Raw genomic sequence first — 19,568 nt, 5'->3', positions numbered from 1 at the left:
GGTTGCCATGGGTTCTATTCCCACTCTATGGGTGTCGTGGACACCCACGAGTGGAAATAGTCCTTGTTGGTCGGCATGCCGACCATCGGGAAAGTGAGCCGTCGGGCTCGTGGAGGAGGTCATGTGACTGTCGGTCAGCTGACCGGCGGTCACATGAATACCACCCATCTCCAGTATCCAACATTAATTCACAGGGAACTAGAGAATTCCTTGAGGTACTGTGTCCCCGGTACCAAATACCATCTAGGTTCCACTTCTCTAGGCAGGCGATACCGAGAATGTACACAGACGTCAGAAAAAGAGTCACCAATCTCCTAAAAAATGCAGTTGTACCCAATGTCCACTTAACCACGGACATGTGGACAAGTGGAGCAGGGCAGACCCAGGACTATATGACTGTACCAGCCTACTGAGTAGATGTATTGCCTCCCACAGCAAGAACAGCAGCGGCGGCACCAGTAGCAGCATCTCGCAAACGCCAACTCGTTCCTAGGCAGGCTACGCTTTGTATCACTGCTTTTCAGAAGAGGCACACAGCTGACAACCTCTTATGGAAACTGAGGAACATCATCGCAGAATGGCTTACCCCAATGGGACTCTCCTGGGGATTTGTGACATCGGACAACGCCACCAATATTGTGCGTGCATTACATGTGGGCAAATTCCAGCACGTCCCATGTTTTGCATATACATGGAATTTTGTGGTGCAGAATTATTTAAAAAACGACAGGGGCGTGCAAGAGATGCTGTCGGTGGCCCGAAAAATTGCGGGCCACTTTCGGCATTCAGCCACCACGTGCCGAAGAGGTTGTAACGAGGTGGAATTCAATCCTCTATATGCTTCAGAGGATGGAGGAGCAGCAAAAGGCCATTCAAGCCTATACAGCTACCTACGATATAGGCAAAGGAGGGGGAATGCACCTGACTCAAGCGCAGTGGAGAATGATTTCAACGTTGTGCAAGGTACTGAACCCTTTGAACTTGCCACACGTGAAGTCAGTTCAGACACTGCCAGCCTGAGTCAGGTCATTCCCCTCATCAGGCTTTTGCAGAAGAAGCTGGAGGGATTGAAGGAGGAGCTAAAACGGAGCAATTTCGCTAGGCATGTGGGACTTGTGGATGGAGCCCTTAATTCGCTTAACCAGGATTCACAGGTGGTCAATCTGTTGAAATCAGAGCACTACATTTTGGCCACCGTGCTCGATCCTAGGTTTAAAGCCTACGTTGGATCTCTCTTTCCGGCAAACACAAGTCTGCAGAGGTTCAAAGACCTGCTGGTGAGACACTTGTCAAGTCAAGCGGAACGTGACCCGTCAACAGCTCCTCCTTCACATTCTCCTGCAACTGGGGCTGCGAGGAAAAGGCTAAGAATTCCGAGCCCATCCGCTGGCGGTGATGCAGGGCAGTCTGGAGCGAGTGCTGACATCTGGTCCGGACTGAAGGACCTGCCAACGATTACTGACATGTTGTCTACTGTCACTGCATATGATTCTGTCACCATTGAAAGAATGGTGGAGGATTATATGAGTGACCGCATCCAAGTAGGCACGTCAGACAGTCCGTACGTATACTGGCAGGAAAAAGAGGCAATTTGGAGGCCCTTGCAGAAACTGGCTTTATTCTACCTAAGTTGCCCCCCCTCCAGTGTGTACTCCGAAAGAGTGTTTAGTGCAGCCGCTCACCTTGTCAGCAATCGGCGTACAAGGTTACTTCCAGAAAATGTGGAGAAGATGATGTTCATCAAAATGAATTATAATCAATTCCTCCATGGAGACATTCACCAGCAATTGCCTCCAGAAAGTACACAGGGACCTGAGATGGCGGATTCCAATGGGGACGAATTAATAATCTGAGAGGAGGGGGATGTACACAGTGAAAGGGGTGATGAATCGGACGATGAGGAGGAGGTGGACATCTTGCCTCTGTAGAGCCAGTTTGTGCAAGGAGAGATTGATTGCTTCTTTTTTGGTGGGGGCCCAAACCAACCAGTCATTTCAGTCACAGTCGTGTGGCAGACCCTGTCGCTGAAATGATGGGTTTGTTAAAGTGTGCATGTCCTGTTTATACAACATAAGGGTGGGTGGGAGGGTCCAAGGACAATTCCATCTTGCACCTCTTTTTTCTTTCATTTTTCTTTGCATCATGTGCTGTTTGGGGATTATTTTTTGAAGTGCCATCCTGTCTGACACTGCAGTGCCACTCTTAGATGGGTCAGGTGTTTGTGTCGGCCACTTGGGTCGCTTAGCTTAGCCATCCAGCGACCTTGGTGCACCACTTTTTTTCTTTGCATCATGTGCTGTTTAGGGACAATTTTTTTAAGTGCCATCCTGTCTGACACTGCAGTGCCACTCCTAGATGGGCCAGGTGTTTGTGTCGGCCACTTGGGTCGCTTAGCTTAGCCATCCAGCGACCTTGGTGCACCACTTTTTTTCTTTGCATCATGTGCTGTTTAGGGACAATTTTTTTAAGTGCCATCCTGTCTGACACTGCAGTGCCACTCCTAGATGGGTCAGGTGTTTGTGTCGGCCACTTGGGTCGCTTAGCTTAGCCATCCAGCGACCTTGGTGCACCACTTTTTTTCTTTGCATCATGTGCTGTTTAGGGACAATTTTTTTAAGTGCCATCCTGTCTGACACTGCAGTGCCACTCCTAGATGGGCCAGGTGTTTGTGTTGGCCACTTGGGTCGCTTAGCTTAGCCATCCAGCGACCTTGGTGCACCACTTTTTTTCTTTGCATCATGTGCTGTTTAGGGACAATTTTTTTAAGTGCCATCCTGTATGACACTGCAGTGCCACTCCTAGATGGGTCAGGTGTTTGTGTCGGCCACTTGGGTCGCTTAGCTTAGCCATCCAGCGACCTTGGTGCACCACTTTTTTTCTTTGCATCATGTGCTGTTTAGGGACAATTTTTTTAAGTGCCATCCTGTCTGACACTGCAGTGCCACTCCTAGATGGGCCAGGTGTTTGTGCCGGCCACTTGGGTCGCTTAGCTTAGTCATCCAGCGACCTTGGTGTAAATTTTAGGACTGAAAATAATATTGTGAGGTGTGAGGTGTTCAGAATAGACTGAAAATGAGTGGAAATTATGGTTATTGAGGTTAATAATACTATGGGATCAAAATGACCCCCAAATTCTATGATTTAAGCTGTTTTTGAGGGGTTTGTGTAAAAAAACACCCGAATCCAACAAAAAATTTTCAAGGAGGTTTTGCCAAAACGCGTCCGAATCCAAAACACGGCCGCAGAACCGAATCCAAAACCAAAACACAAAACCCGAAAAATGGCCGGTGCTCATCACTAGTTAAAACCAGTTACTGTCTCTGCCAGAGTACTCAGCCCTAGGGGAGCAATGGGGGGTAAGAGTCTGACAGTACTGCCATAAGAGATGATTCTTACACAGATATTTCACTAATAACAATATGTGACAATTATTGATATTCTCTAAAAAGAAAGTCAATAAAGAATTTCAATGAAACATTAACTCAATGCAATATTTTAACATAATCATGTGTATGCCATCAGTGCGCCACAGTATAGAGAGTGTGGCAGCTGCTGTAGAACTACAATTCCCAGCAATATCCCCTAGCCCCTTCACAAACACTTTTTGATGAGGAACTTATATTAAAAAGAATATATATATATATATATATATATATATATATATATAGCAGAGGCTCCTAACTCTGTGGAGGAGGCAGGACTGCATCTGGCTTCAGTGACATTAACTGGGGGACGGGGGGTAGGGGGGCAGTCCTGCCATAGGCAAAATGTGCCACTGTATGTATATATATTAGAGATGAGCGCCGGAAATTTTTCGGGTTTTGGTTTTGGGTTCGGTTCCGCGGCCGTGTTTTGGGTTCGACCGCGTTTTGGCAAAACCTCACCGAATTTTTTTTGTCGGATTCGGGTGTGTTTTGGATTCGGGTGTTTTTTTCCAAAAAACCTAAAAAACAGCTTAAATCATAGAATTTGGCGGTCATTTTGATCCCAAAGTATTATTAACCTCAAAAACCATAATTTCCACTCATTTTCAGTCTATTCTGAATACCTCACACCTCACAATATTATTTTTAGTCCTAAAATTTGCACAGAGGTCGCTGTGTGAGTAAGATAAGCGACCCTAGTGGCCGACACAAACACCGGGCCCATCTAGGAGTGGCACTGCAGTGTCACGCAGGATGGCCCTTCCAAAAAACCCTCCCCAAACAGCACATGACGCAAAGAAAAAAAGAGGTGCAATGAGGTAGCTGTGTGAGTAAGATTAGCGACCCTAGTGGCCGACACAAACACCGGGCCCATCTAGGAGTGGCACTGCAGTGTCACGCAGGATGTCCCTTCCAAAAAACCCTCCCCAAACAGCACATGACGCAAAGAAAAAAAGAGGCGCAATGAGGTAGCTGTGTGAGTAAGATAAGCGACCCTAGTGGCCGACACAAACACCGGGCCCATCTAGGAGTGTCACTGCAGTGTCACGCAGGATGTCCCTTCCAAAAAACCCTCCCCAAACAGCACATGACGCAAAGAAAAAAAGAGGCGCAATGAGGTAGCTGTGTGAGTAAGATAAGCGACCCTAGTGGCCGACACAAACACCGGGCCCATCTAGGAGTGGCACTGCAGTGTCACGCAGGATGTCCCTTCCAAAAAACCCTCCCCAAACAGCACATGACGCAAAGAAAAAGAAAAGAAAAAAGAGGTGCAAGATGGAATTGTCCTTGGGCCCTCCCACCCACCCTTATGTTGTATAAACAGGACATGCACACTTTAACCAACCCATCATTTCAGTGACAGGGTCTGCCACACGACTGTGACTGATATGACGGGTTGGTTTGGACCCCGACCAAAAAAGAAGCAATTAATCTCTCCTTGCACAAACTGGCTCTACAGAGGCAAGATGTCCACCTCATCATCATCCTCCGATATATCACCGTGTACATCCCCCTCCTCACAGATTATCAATTCGTCCCCACTGGAATCCACCATCTCAGCTCCCTGTGTACTTTGTGGAGGCAATTGCTGCTGGTCAATGTCTCCACGGAGGAATTGATTATAATTCATTTTAATGAACATCATCTTCTCCACATTTTCTGGATGTAACCTCGTACGCCGATTGCTGACAAGGTGAGCGGCGGCACTAAACACTCTTTCGGAGTACACACTTGTGGGAGGGCAACTTAGGTAGAATAAAGCCAGTTTGTGCAAGGGCCTCCAAATTGCCTCTTTTTCCTGCCAGTATAAGTACGGACTGTGTGACGTGCCTACTTGGATGCGGTCACTCATATAATCCTCCACCATTCTTTCAATGGGGAGAGAATCATATGCAGTGACAGTAGACGACATGTCCGTAATCGTTGTCAGGTCCTTCAGTCCGGACCAGATGTCAGCATCAGCAGTCGCTCCAGACTGCCCTGCATCACCGCCAGCGGGTGGGCTCGGAATTCTGAGCCTTTTCCTCGCACCCCCAGTTGCGGGAGAATGTGAAGGAGGAGATGTTGTTGACAGGTCGCGTTCCGCTTGACTTGACAATTTACTCACCAGCAGGTGTTTGAACCCCAGCAGACTTGTGTCTGCCGGAAAGAGAGATCCAAGGTAGGCTTTAAATCTAGGATCGAGCACGGTGGCCAAAATGTAGTGCTCTGATTTCAACAGATTGACCACCCGTGAATCCTTGCTAAGCGAATTAAGGGCTCCATCCACAAGTCCCACATGCCTAGCGGAATCGCTCCGTGTTAGCTCCTCCTTCAATGTCTCCAGCTTCTTCTGCAAAAGCCTGATGAGGGGAATGACCTGACTCAGGCTGGCAGTGTCTGAACTGACTTCACGTGTGGCAAGTTCAAAGGGCATCAGAACCTTGCACAACGTTGAAATCATTCTCCACTGCGCTTGAGACAGGTGCATCCCACCTCCTATATCGTGCTCAATTGTATAGGCTTGAATGGCCTTTTGCTGCTCCTCCAACCTCTGAAGCATATACAGGGTTGAATTCCACCTCGTTACCACTTCTTGCTTCAGATGATGGCAGGGCAGGTTCAGTAGTTTTTGGTGGTGCTCCAGTTTTCTGTACGTGGTGCCTGTACGCCGAAAGTGTCCCGCAATTCTTCTGGCCACCGACAGCATCTCTTGCACGCCCCTGTCGTTTTTTAAAAAATTCTGCACCACCAAATTCAAGGTATGTGCAAAACATGGGACGTGCTGGAATTGGCCCAGATTTAATGCACACACAATATTGCTGGCGTTGTCCGATGCCACAAATCCACAGGAGAGTCCAATTGGGGTAAGCCATTCCGCAATGATCTTCCTCAGTTGCCGTAAGAGGTTTTCAGCTGTGTGCGTATTCTGGAAACCGGTGATACAAAGCGTAGCCTGCCTAGGAAAGAGTTGGCGTTTGCGAGATGCTGCTACTGGTGCCGCCGCTGCTGTTCTTGCGGCGGGAGTCCATACATCTACCCAGTGGGCTGTCACAGTCATATAGTCCTGACCCTGCCCTGCTCCACTTGTCCACATGTCCGTGGTTAAGTGGACATTGGGTACAGCTGCATTTTTTAGGACACTGGTGACTCTTTTTCTGAGGTCTGTGTACATTTTCGGTATCGCCTGCCTAGAGAAATGGAACCTAGATGGTATTTGGTACCGGGGACACAGTACCTCCAACAAGTCTCTAGTTGGCTCTGCAGTAATGATGGATACCGGAACCACGTTTCTCACCACCCAGGATGTCAAGGCCTCAGTTATCCGCTTTGCAGTAGGATGACTGCTGTGATATTTCATCTTCCTCGCAAAGGACTGTTGGACAGTCAATTGCTTGGTGGAAGTAGTACAAGTGGTCTTACGACTTCCCCTCTGGGATGACCATCGACTCCCAGCAGCAACAACAGCAGCGCCAGCAGCAGTAGGCGTTACACGCAAGGATGCATCGGAGGAATCCCAGGCAGGAGAGGAATCGTCAGAATTGCCAGTGACATGGCCTGCAGGACTATTGGCATTCCTGGGGAAGGAGGAAATTGACACTGAGGGAGTTGGTGGGGTGGTTTGCGTGAGCTTGGTTACAAGTAGAGATGAGCGGGTTCGGTTTCTCTGAAACCGAACCCGCACGAACTTCATGTTTTTTTCACGGGTCCGAGCAGACTCGGATCCTCCCGCCTTGCTCGGTTAACCCGAGCGCGCCCGAACGTCATCATGACGCTGTCGGATTCTCGCGAGACTCGGATTCTATATAAGGAGCCGCGTGTCGCCGCCATTTTCACACGTGCATTGAGATTGATAGGGAGAGGACGTGGCTGGCGTCCTCTCCATTAGAAATTAGATTAGAAGAGAGAGAGAGATTGTGCAGAGTCAGACAGAGTTTACCACAGTGACCAGTGCAGTTGTTGTTAGTTAACTTTTATTTATTTTAATATAATATATCCGTTCTCTGCTATATCCGTTCTCTGCCTGAAAAAAAACGATACACAGCAGCAGCCAGTCACACAGTGTGACTCAGTCTGTGTGCACTCAGCTCAGCCCAGTGTGCTGCACATCAATGTATAAAAGGCAAAGCTTATAATAATTGTGGGGGAGACTGGGGAGCACTGCAGGTTGTTATAGCAGGAGCCCCCAGGAGTACATAATATTATATTAATTTAAAATTAAACAGTGCACACTTTTGCTGCAGGAGTGCCACTGCCAGTGTGACTAGTGGTGACCAGTGCCTGACCACCAGTATAGTAGTATATTGTTGTATGTATTGTATACTATCTCTTTATCAACCAGTCTATATTAGCAGCAGACACAGTACAGTGCGGTAGTTCACGGCTGTGGCTACCTCTGTGTCGGCAGTCGGAACTCGGCAGGCAGTCCGTCCATCCATAATTGTATTACAATATATACCACCTAACCGTGGTATTTTTTTTTCTTTCTTTATACCGTCGTCATAGTGTCATACTAGTTGTTACGAGTATACTACTATCTCTTTATCAACCAGTGTACAGTGCGGTAGTTCACGGCTGTGGCTACCTCTGTGTCGGCAGTCGGCAGGCAGTCCGTCCATCCATAATTGTATTATTTTTATAATATATACCACCTAACCGTGGTTTTTTTTTCATTCTTTATACCGTCGTCATAGTGTCATACTAGTTGTTACGAGTATACTACTATCTCTTTATCAACCAGTGTACAGTGCGGTAGTTCACGGCTGTGGCTACCTCTGTGTCGGCAGTCGGCAGGCAGTCCGTCCATCCATAATTGTATTATTATTATAATATATACCACCTAACCGTGGTTTTTTTTTCATTCTTTATACCGTCGTCATAGTGTCATACTAGTTGTTACAAGTATACTACTATCTCTTTATCAACCAGTGTACAGTGCGGTAGTTCACGGCTGTGGCTACCTCTGTGTCGGCAGTCGGCAGGCAGTCCGTCCATCCATAATTGTATTATTATTATAATATATACCACCTAACCGTGGTTTTTTTTTCATTCTTTATACCGTCGTCATAGTGTCATACTAGTTGTTACGAGTATACTACTATCTCTTTATCAACCAGTGTACAGTCCGGTAGTTCACGGCTGTGGCTACCTCTGTGTCGGCAGTCGGCAGGCAGTCCGTCCATCCATAATTGTATTATTATTATAATATATACCACCTAACTGTGGTATTTTTTTTTCTTTCTTTATACCGTCGTCATAGTGTCATACTAGTTGTTACGAGTATACTACTATCTCTTTATCAACCAGTGTACAGTGCGGTAGTTCACGGCTGTGGCTACCTCTGTGTCGGCAGTCGGCAGGCAGTCCGTCCATCCATAATTGTATTATTATTATAATATATACCACCTAACCGTGGTTTTTTTTTCATTCTTTATACCGTCGTCATAGTGTCATACTAGTTGTTACGAGTATACTACTATCTCTTTATCAACCAGTGTACAGTGCGGTAGTTCACGGCTGTGGCTACCTCTGTGTCGGCAGTCGGCAGGCAGTCCGTCCATCCATAATTGTATTATTATTATAATATATACCACCTAACCGTGGTTTTTTTTTCATTCTTTATACCGTCGTCATAGTGTCATACTAGTTGTTACGAGTATACTACTATCTCTTTATCAACCAGTGTACAGTGCGGTAGTTCACGGCTGTGGCTACCTCTGTGTCGGCAGTCGGCAGGCAGTCCGTCCATCCATAATTGTATTATTATTATAATATATACCACCTAACCGTGGGTTTTTTTTCATTCTTTATACCGTCGTCATAGTGTCATACTAGTTGTTACGAGTATTCTACTATCTCTTTATCAACCAGTGTACAGTGCGGTAGTTCACGGCTGTGGCTACCTCTGTGTCGGCAGTCGGCAGGCAGTCCGTCCATCCATAATTGTATTATTATTATAATATATACCACCTAACCGTGGTTTTTTTTTCATTCTTTATACCGTCGTCATAGTGTCATACTAGTTGTTACGAGTATACTACTATCTCTTTATCAACCAGTGTACAGTGCGGTAGTTCACGGCTGTGGCTACCTCTGTGTCGGCAGTCGGCAGGCAGTCCGTCCATCCATAATTGTATTATAATATATACCACCTAACCGTGGTTTTTTTTTCATTCTTTATACCGTCATAGTGTCATACTAGTTGTTACGAGTATACTACTATCTCTTTATCAACCAGTGTACAGTGCGGTAGTTCACGGCTGTGGCTACCTCTGTGTCGGCAGTCGGCAGGCAGTCCGTCCATCCATAATTGTATTGTGCATAATTGTATTGCAGTGCCACTCCTAGATGGGCCCGGTGTTTGTGTCGGCCACTAGGGTCGCTAATCTTACTCACACAGCTACCTCATTGCGCCTCTTTTTTTCTTTGCGTCATGTGCTGTTTGGGGAGGGTTTTTTGGAAGGGACATCCTGCGTGACACTGCAGTGCCACTCCTAGATGGGCCCGGTGTTTGTGTCGGCCACTAGGGTCGCTAATCTTACTCACACAGTCAGCTACCTCATTGCGCCTCTTTTTTTCTTTGCGTCATGTGCTGTTTGGGGAGGGTTTTTTGGAAGGGCCATCCTGCGTGACACTGCAGTGCCACTCCTAGATGGGCCCGGTGTTTGTGTCGGCCACTAGGGTCGCTAATCTTACTCACACAGCTACCTCATTGCGCCTCTTTTTTTCTTTGCGTCATGTGCTGTTTGGGGAGGGTTTTTTGGAAGGGCCATCCTGCGTGACACTGCAGTGCCACTCCTAGATGGGCCCGGTGTTTGTGTCGGCCACTAGGGTCGCTAATCTTACTCACACAGCTACCTCATTGCGCCTCTTTTTTTCTTTGCGTCATGTGCTGTTTGGGGAGGGTTTTTTGGAAGGGACATCCTGCGTGACACTGCAGTGCCACTCCTAGATGGGCCCGGTGTTTGTGTCGGCCACTAGGGTCGCTTATCTTACTCACACAGCGACCTCGGTGCAAATTTTAGGACTAAAAATAATATTGTGAGGTGTGATGTGTTCAGAATAGGCTGAAAATGAGTGTAAATTATGTTTTTTGAGGTTAATAATACTTTGGGATCAAAATTACCCCCAAATTCTATGATTTAAGCTGTTTTTTAGGGTTTTTTGAAAAAAACACCCGAATCCAAAACACACCCGAATCCGACAAAAAAAATTCGGTGAGGTTTTGCCAAAACGCGGTCGAACCCAAAACACGGCCGCGGAACCGAACCCAAAACCAAAACACAAAACCCGAAAAATTTCCGGCGCTCATCTCTAGTTACAAGAGGAAGGGATTTACTGGTCAGTGGACTGCTTCCGCTGTCGGCCCAAGTTTTTGAACTTGTCACTGACTTATTATGAATGCGCTGCAGGTGACGTATAAGGGAGGATGTTCCGAGGTGGTTAACGTCCTTACCCCTACTTATTACAGCTTGACAAAGGGAACACACGGCTTGACACCTGTTGTCCGCATTTCTGGTGAAATACTTCCACACCGAAGAGCTGATTTTTTTGGTATTTTCACCAGGCATGTCAACGGCCATATTCCTACCACGGACAACAGGTGTCTCCCCGGGTGCCTGACTTAAACAAACCACCTCACCATCAGAATCCTCCTGGTCAATTTCCTCCCCAGCGCCAGCAACACCCATATCCTCCTCATCCTGGTGTACTTCAACACTGACATCTTCAATCTGACTATCAGGAACTGGACTGCGGGTGCTCCTTCCATCACTTGCAGGGGGCGTGCAAATGGTGGAAGGCGCATGCTCTTCACGTCCAGTGTTGGGAAGGTCAGGCATCGCAACCGACACAATTGGAGTCGGACTCTCCTTGTGGATTTGGGATTTCGAAGAACGCACAGTTCTTTGCGGTGCTACTGCTTTTGCCAGCTTTAGTCTTTTCATTTTTCTAGCGAGAGGCTGAGTGCTTCCATCCTCATGTGAAGCTGAACCACTAGCCATGAACATAGGCCAGGGCCTCAGCCGTTCCTTGCCACTCCGTGTGGTAAATGGCATATTGGCAAGTTTACGCTTCTCCTCCGACAATTTTATTTTAGGTTTTGGAGTCCTTTTTTTACTGATATTTGGTGTTTTGGATTTGACATGCTCTGTACTATGACATTGGGCATCGGCCTTGGCAGACGACGTTGCTGGCATTTCATCGTCTCGGCCATGACTAGTGGCAGCAGCTTCAGCACGAGGTGGAAGTGGATCTTGATCTTTCCCTAATTTTGGAACCTCAACATTTTTGTTCTCCATATTTTAATAGGCACAACTAAAAGGCACCTCAGGTAAACAATGGAGATGGATGGATTGGATACTAGTATACAATTATGGACGGGCTGCCGAGTGCCGACACAGAGGTAGCCACAGCCGTGAACTACCGCACTGTACTGTGTCTGCTGCTAATATATAGACTGGTTGATAAAGAGATAGTATACTCGTAACTAGTATGTATGTATAAAGAAAGAAAAAAAAACCACGGTTAGGTGGTATATACAATTATGGACGGGCTGCCGAGTGCCGACACAGAGGTAGCCACAGCCGTGAACTACCGCACTGTACTGTGTCTGCTGCTAATATAGACTGGTTGATAAAGAGATAGTATACTCGTAACTAGTATGTATGTATAAAGAAAGAAAAAAAAACCACGGTTAGGTGGTATATACAATTATGGACGGGCTGCCGAGTGCCGACACAGAGGTAGCCACAGCCGTGAACTACCGCACTGTACTGTGTCTGCTGCTAATATATAGACTGGTTGATAAAGAGATAGTATACTCGTAACTAGTATGTATGTATAAAGAAAGAAAAAAAAACCACGGTTAGGTGGTATATACAATTATGGACGGGCTGCCGAGTGCCGACACAGAGGTAGCCACAGCCGTGAACTACCGCACTGTACTGTGTCTGCTGCTAATATATAGACTGGTTGATAAAGAGATAGTATACTCGTAACTAGTATGTATGTATAAAGAAAGAAAAAAAAACCACGGTTAGGTGGTATATACAATTATGGACGGGCTGCCGAGTGCCGACACAGAGGTAGCCACAGCCGTGAACTACCGCACTGTACTGTGTCTGCTGCTAATATAGACTGGTTGATAAAGAGATAGTATACTCGTAACTAGTATGTATGTATAAAGAAAGAAAAAAAAACCACGGTTAGGTGGTATATACAATTATGGACGGGCTGCCGAGTGCCGACACAGAGGTAGCCACAGCCGTGAACTACCGCACTGTACTGTGTCTGCTGCTAATATAGACTGGTTGATAAAGAGATAGTATACTCGTAACTAGTATGTATGTATAAAGAAAGAAAAAAAAACCACGGTTAGGTGGTATATACAATTATGGACGGGCTGCCGAGTGCCGACACAGAGGTAGCCACAGCCGTGAACTACCGCACTGTACTGTGTCTGCTGCTAATATAGACTGGTTGATAAAGAGATAGTATACTACTAATATTATATATACTGGTGGTCAGGTCACTGGTCACTAGTCACACTGGCAGTGGCACTCCTGCAGCAAAAGTGTGCACTGTTTAATTTTAATATAATATTATGTACTCCTGGCTCCTGCTATAACCTATAACTGGCACTGCAGTGCTCCCCAGTCTCCCCCACAATTATAAGCTGTGTGAGCTGAGCACAGTCAGATATATATATACATTGATGCAGCACACTGGGCTGAGCAGTGCACACAGATATGGTATGTGACTGAGTCACTGTGTGTATCGTTTTTTTCAGGCAGAGAACGGATATATTAAATAAAACAAACAACTGCACTGTCTGGTGGTCACTGTGGTCGTCAGTCACTAAACTCTGCACTCTCTTCTACAGTATCACAGCCTCAGGTCAATCTCTCTCTCTCTCTCTCAACCCTAATCTAAATGGAGAGGACGCCAGCCACGTCCTCTCCCTATCAATCTCAATGCACGTGTGAAAATGGCGGCGACGCGCGGCTCCTTATATAGAATCCGAGTCTCGCGAGAATCCGACAGCGTCATGATGACGTTCGGGCGCGCTCGGGTTAACCGAGCAAGGCGGGAGGATCCGAGTCTGCTCGGACCCGTGAAAAAAACATGAAGTTCGTGCGGGTTCGGATTCAGAGAAACCGAACCCGCTCATCTCTAATATATATATATATATATATTTATATATATCTCTCTTAGGTGTGTTGGTGACTGTCTCACTTTGAAAGCCAGAAGTCAGTTGGCAGGTGAGCTTTAAACCAGGTAAGCACATTTTCTCCTATGAGATAGCAGTTTCCAGGTCTCCAAAAATCTATGTGAAAAAATATGTGATAGAGTAGGACCTGCAGTGAAATGGGGTCCCGTGAAGTGGGTTGCAAGCTTAAATGCACTGTACAATTTATGAACTAAACCCCCATTGTTTATTCAGTTTTATATTAAAGCATTAAAGTGAATGAAACTACTAAGGAGAGTGCAGGGTTTTCTGTATATGTATATTTTAGCAGGTGGCCACAGCCTACAGCACCCCAACCTAGGGGTGGGGAGTACGTGAGTGTACCCCTCTCCTGGGAATGGTAAGTCCCGTGGATTCCTATATATATATATATATATATATATATATATATATATACACACACACACATGTATATAAATAGAGTCAGAACTGTTGTAATATAATACAAGGTACTCTCATACCTATGAGACATGTATGAATGTATAGATCCAGCAAGTAAGTCCCTACCATGCAGAATGTGTTATGTTACACAGGTGTAGGGTGTATAGTGAACGTGTCACATACCTGGCCGATAGATCAGCTCCAAGATCACAGAGAGCGAGAGTAAGAAGCGGAGTCCTTGAAACGTCATCCCCACAGCAGCTCTATGACAATGTATATATGACTTGTATGTTCTATGTCCAAGTCACATCTCTGTAGCTGTCTGACCCTCGGTGACTATTATTGCCTGAAATATACCTCTCAGGGGGGCCACTACTCCCCCACACTCTCTCTCTCAATCCCCCCCAATATCCCAATCTCTCTCTCCTCTCCTCCCGCCTCCTCACCCCCATCTAGCTTGCTCTCTGCCTCGTCTCTCGCTGATCCTAAGCTTCCACTTTCAGTCTGCCATAGAACGTAATCATCTGATGATGAGACTCAGAGTGACAGCGTGGGACGGCCCAGCTTTGTGTGTGGAACTTGTGTCCTGTAACCTGAGTGTCATTTCCAGGCAGTCATTATTTACACGGTGTGTTCCCATTTATTAAAAAGAATTAGAACATAATGAAGTTGTTCTGTGATCACGTCCAGACATCAGCTGGTGGTGAAGGAGTCAGGGGTAAAGACATGGTTTCTGGAGGGGGGGTCCAAATGATTCAATTTGAAATAAAGTAAAAAAGAAATCTTGCCCCAGTAATCCCTCTCAGCACCTGGGGGGTAATACGAGATTGATGGCGCAGCCTCCATTCTGTATTACAATAAATACTTTACTGTAAATACTTATTTGTATAGATACAATGTTATAAAAAATATATACAGCACTGTATATATTAAGTATTATTCTCTTTGTTTTGTTGGTATCAACCAATCAGTTCCTGACTGACATGTTACAGGCTGTGTTTGAAAAATGACAGTTAGGAGCTGATTGGTTGGTACTTTATCACCGTGCTATGTATCACTCTCCAAGTCTTGCTAGATCTGAGCCGATGTGTGGTGCTGCAAAAAAAAAGTAAAGAAAAATAAAATAAATGGCTCTTTTTTGTTAAAGTGAACCTCCAGTTTCTGATAAAGGAAATGATTCTGCAGTATTGCTTGTCACTTGTGTATGAGCCTGGGTAATGTCAGCAGCGGCACTGAAGGGGTTATCTCTCTGTGCTGTGGCGCCATCTATGAAATATGTTACCAGCGTTAGGGGCCGGGTGTGTACAAAAATGTATTTTGAAGTATTGTTTGATCTTCCATGGCCCGGACCCACTCCGGCAGACGTGAGGCTTTGTTCAGCCCTGGTGCGCTGGGGGTAGGAAGTCACTGCAGTCCTGTCCCAGGCTGCAATGCTATGTGCTGACTGCTGGGGTTTGGTAGGTCCGCTCCCGGCGCCCAGTATTGCAAGGTGGCAATGTATCTTGTTAACCCTCAGGGGGTGGGAACGGAGGAGGTGGCAATGCTGAGCTGTGTAATGCGCATCAGCCCCAAGCACCTCCAGAGGCTGCAGCAAGGCAGCGTGATCAAACCCGGGCAGGCAGGGCTAAGTATCTAAAGCTGGGGACTGTGGCAGCAGGGGGCAAGGCAGCAGGACTGTGCCACCCACGGAGGGACTTGCACCTGGGGCTCCCCGTACTGAATGTGACAATGCTGGGCTATGCAATTGGCTGTGGTGCTCAGGGGGGAGTTGACCCTCAGTATGATGCAGCACGTAATGCAGTGGCGTCAGAAGGCGGGTGCGGGTGGTGCGGCCCGCACCCGGGTGTCCCCCTCGGAAGGGGTGACACCAAAGTGCCGGCTCTTCTGTAGTGACACGAGCCGAGTGCTGCAGTGAGATAAACCCCTGCAGCACTCGTCTCCTGTCACAGAGAAGAGCCGGCACTGCACGCTGAGCAGTCTCCGGGAGCAGCCAGCATCTTCAGGGAAGCTGGACATGCCCCCGAAGCAAAGGGGGGGGAAATTGAGAGACCATGCTCCATTTTGGATTAGGTCACACCCCCTTTTCGGGCACCCACGGCTCCGGCGGGAAGGGGTGATAATACAGAGTGCACTTTGGGTGTCACCACACCCGGTGACGCCTCTGAAGTAATGGAAGTGTAAATGATCAGCTACTGCAGCATTGTTTTAGGGAAGCCCAGCCCTGGGCACAGTAATATGAAGAGCAAATGTAAAATAAATAAAAATAAAAATTTAAAAATGTGTTTAAACATTTAACTACAGTATGGGGGTGATTCCAAGTTGTTCGCTCGTTAGTTTTTTTCGCTACGGAGCGATTAGTCGCAAACTGCGCATGCGCAATGTTCGAAGTGCGCCTGCGCCAAGTAAATTAGCACAAAAGTTTGGTATTTTACTCACGGCGTAACGAAGATTTTTCATCGTTCTGGTGATCGAAATGTGATTGACAGGAAGTGGGTGTTTCTGGGCGGAAACTGACCGTTTTATGGGTGTGTGTGAAAAAACGTTGGCGTTTCTGGGAAAAACGCGGGAGTGTCTGAAGAAACGGGGGAGTGTCTGGGCGAACGCTGGGCGTGTGTGTGACGTCAAACCAGGAACGAAACTGACTGAACTGATCGCAGTGTAGGAGTAAGTCTCGAGCTACTCAGAAACTGCTAAGAATTTTCTATTCGCAATTCTGCTAATCTTTCGTTCACAATTCTGCTAAACTAAGATTCACGCCCAGAGGGTGGCGGCCTAGCGTGTGCAATGCTGCTAAAATCAGCTAGCGAGCGAACAACTCGGAATGAGGGCCTATATGTGCAGCACTGAGCTGGGATTGCATGTCCCAGTCTGCAGTGCTGCGGTTAGGTTAAAGCCTGAACAAAGTATATGTGAGGTCAGAGGCAGAACTCTGGGAGGCAACGGAGTCATCTGCCGCCGGGCTCCTGCTCTGAAGGGGGGCTCTTCTCTCCCCATTCTGTGACACCATTGAAGTAAGTTAATTGATGGCTGCCGCTATCTTTTCACTATATGAAGTTACTTCTCTGACAATTACACATAACTTCATATAGTTAGAATTCTCATGCTTCCTGTACTGGAGCAAATAGCTCCATCAGTAAAGCGTCGCCGCCTCTGTTGTCAGTGGGTTCTAATCCTGGGTATGACTGCTCAGAAATGTGTGATTTAAAATAAAAGTCCAATTTGAAAAAACTCTTGCGCTATAGTTATATAATTACAAGATATGGCTGACAAGAATGACAAACTCCTGATAAATTCAAAATATATTTACTATTGTATAAATTAACATATAATGAAACAAGACCGGTCTTTAAAACATCAAAAAATAATAACAAATATGTATACTTTCTAATACATGGAGGTGGACTTAAGCATACTCTGTGCACAGACGTGTAAAAAAACAAGCTCTATAGCTATATGGCTTAATGAGGTCAAAGAATGTTTTGAATCAAGTGTGGCTGCTGGTAAGACCCATATATTAATTGTTCCCAATGGATAGTCACTTTGTATCAAAGATCTTTATGATGTGAAGATCCAACATGTAACAATAGAATGGATATGAGCTTTTTGTAACCGGAAACTTTACGTGAGATGTGAGCAAATGGTATCAGCACAAATGCATCCCGACGACCACCGCAGTGGCTTGGAGCTGCGGGAAATAAAGGCACCTGCAATGGCGCCCGCTGTGATTTAACCTGCTCAGTCGCGATGCTCCATGAGTATCCACCTCTACGTGCCGTTTGCAGGCACCGGTCAGCGGCTCCTCTTTGTATGAAAACAAATTCCAGGCAGAAGAATGCTGCAGCCAGTTCGTGATATGGGTCTAACTTCAGCTGGGGTCCAACAGAATCAACTTCTGACGCGTTTCGCTCCTCCCACAGGGGCTTCCTCAAAGAATGAATATCTACAGTCCAGGGACCCTTTTTATATGGCTGGTATCAAATGCCATTGGTAAATTGGGTGATGAATTCACATCACCTGTTAATACACCTGCTTAGCCACCTCCTAGTCCAACCTCCTTAATTGAGACTCCTAACAGTCCTATTAACCCAATATGCAAAGGATATATACCTTGCTCAAATTAAATTAATTAAACTTCTGAATACAATCTTAGGGAAATAATTATACTCATATACATAAAAACAAATAAATATACTCATATACATAAAAAACAAGTTTCAGTGCCCGCTTTGTAAAAAATGTTTTATATATAATGCTTCAAAAATGCAAACTATAATGCATTTGAGCTTTCCTCTATTATAAAACATATAAATATTTTAGTCTACATGGTAAATCGAACCTACGACCTCCTGCTTCTTATCCCGTTACATTACCACTCCTCTATCTCTTCCACCCAAATACGTTGCACTGTGTTAAAGCTTATATAGAAAAAATCCCTCATCAGTTAAACAATCACTATGACACACATTACTATGCTTGAATCACGGAAAATCTCGACACCAAATGTTTTATAAAGAGAAATGGCAACTCATTATATGTCAATAGTTATTTCAAATAAACTATTGAATTCTTCAATGAAAAATTAAAAAATTAAAAAATACTTAATATATCTACATAGGAATCTTCATACATAACGAATTAAACTTCCCTCTTGGGAATCGAACTCCCAACCCAATCGTTCAAGGTCTAGATTTCTACTAATCTCCCATCTTCCAGATGCCATTTCTAATGTAACTCAAGAATGATGTTAAACTCTGGTAATTGTACAATGACAAAATCAGAAGAGGGAATAACACTGCCGACCATCTATAAATTATTAAGTGTTCAAACAATCAATTTTTACCGCACCAATGTGAACTACTAACCCTTCATACTACACTAAACCCACCTCTAAACCTCTGAACTTATTGCGTCTCCTACAATAACATAACTAATCATAATGATCATAATAAAAGGGGTGCATGGCCCCCTGTGTAATGTGTTCATATAACATCATTATATGTTGACATGACTCCGCCCCCACCTACCCCTGGGTGAATTCGTTTTACTATATTCAAAATGTTTTTTAACAGAAAATACTATTAGCGCCCGATATAAAGAGATTTAAAATAAAAGACAATGAAATGTATATATACAGTACATAAAAAAAATTCAGAACACACACACACACACACACACACATGCACACACACACATGCACACATACATATATTTATCTAAATATAAGGGGGGCAACTGGTATGAACTTGCCTCCGGGCAACTGTGACGAAGTTACGCCACTGTGTGAGGTGTATTTAAAAATGTATTTATAAAGTAAAATGCACTTGCCTTTCTCCCTGGTGGTCTAGAGGGAGTCTGGAGATTTCTGTGGGTGGTTGGATCCCCCTAACCACCTCCCATAGCCAGGGGACTCTGCCGGGTATCTTGGTTGCTCATCTCTGGAGCTGAGTTACAGGCTAGAGATGGACAGCTGGGTCCCTTAGCAGATTCCTGGAAGATGGTTTTGGAGGGAAAATCCCCCACCCCAGACATGCTGA

The 19,568-nt window shown here is 45.7% G+C and overlaps 1 protein-coding gene across 1 annotated transcript in view; it reads right to left on the bottom strand.

The window, feature by feature from the left end:
- LOC134934815 (uncharacterized) overlaps positions 1-14,477 on the bottom strand; it is a 43,443-nt gene extending 28,966 nt beyond the window's left edge. Inside the window, exon 1 of the mRNA XM_063930166.1 lies at positions 14,218-14,477. Within this exon, the coding sequence (XP_063786236.1) occupies positions 14,218-14,284 (67 nt within the window). The 5' untranslated portion in view covers positions 14,285-14,477. The remainder of the gene's footprint in view (positions 1-14,217) is intronic.
- Between the last annotated feature and the right edge of the window lie 5,091 nt (positions 14,478-19,568).

The sequence above is a fragment of the Pseudophryne corroboree genome, chromosome 6 (genome assembly GCF_028390025.1).
Source record: "Pseudophryne corroboree isolate aPseCor3 chromosome 6, aPseCor3.hap2, whole genome shotgun sequence".
Taxonomy (NCBI): Eukaryota; Metazoa; Chordata; class Amphibia; order Anura; family Myobatrachidae; genus Pseudophryne; species Pseudophryne corroboree.
Note: the sequence above shows the minus strand (reverse complement) of the source record. Positions and strands in the feature narration are given on the sequence as shown.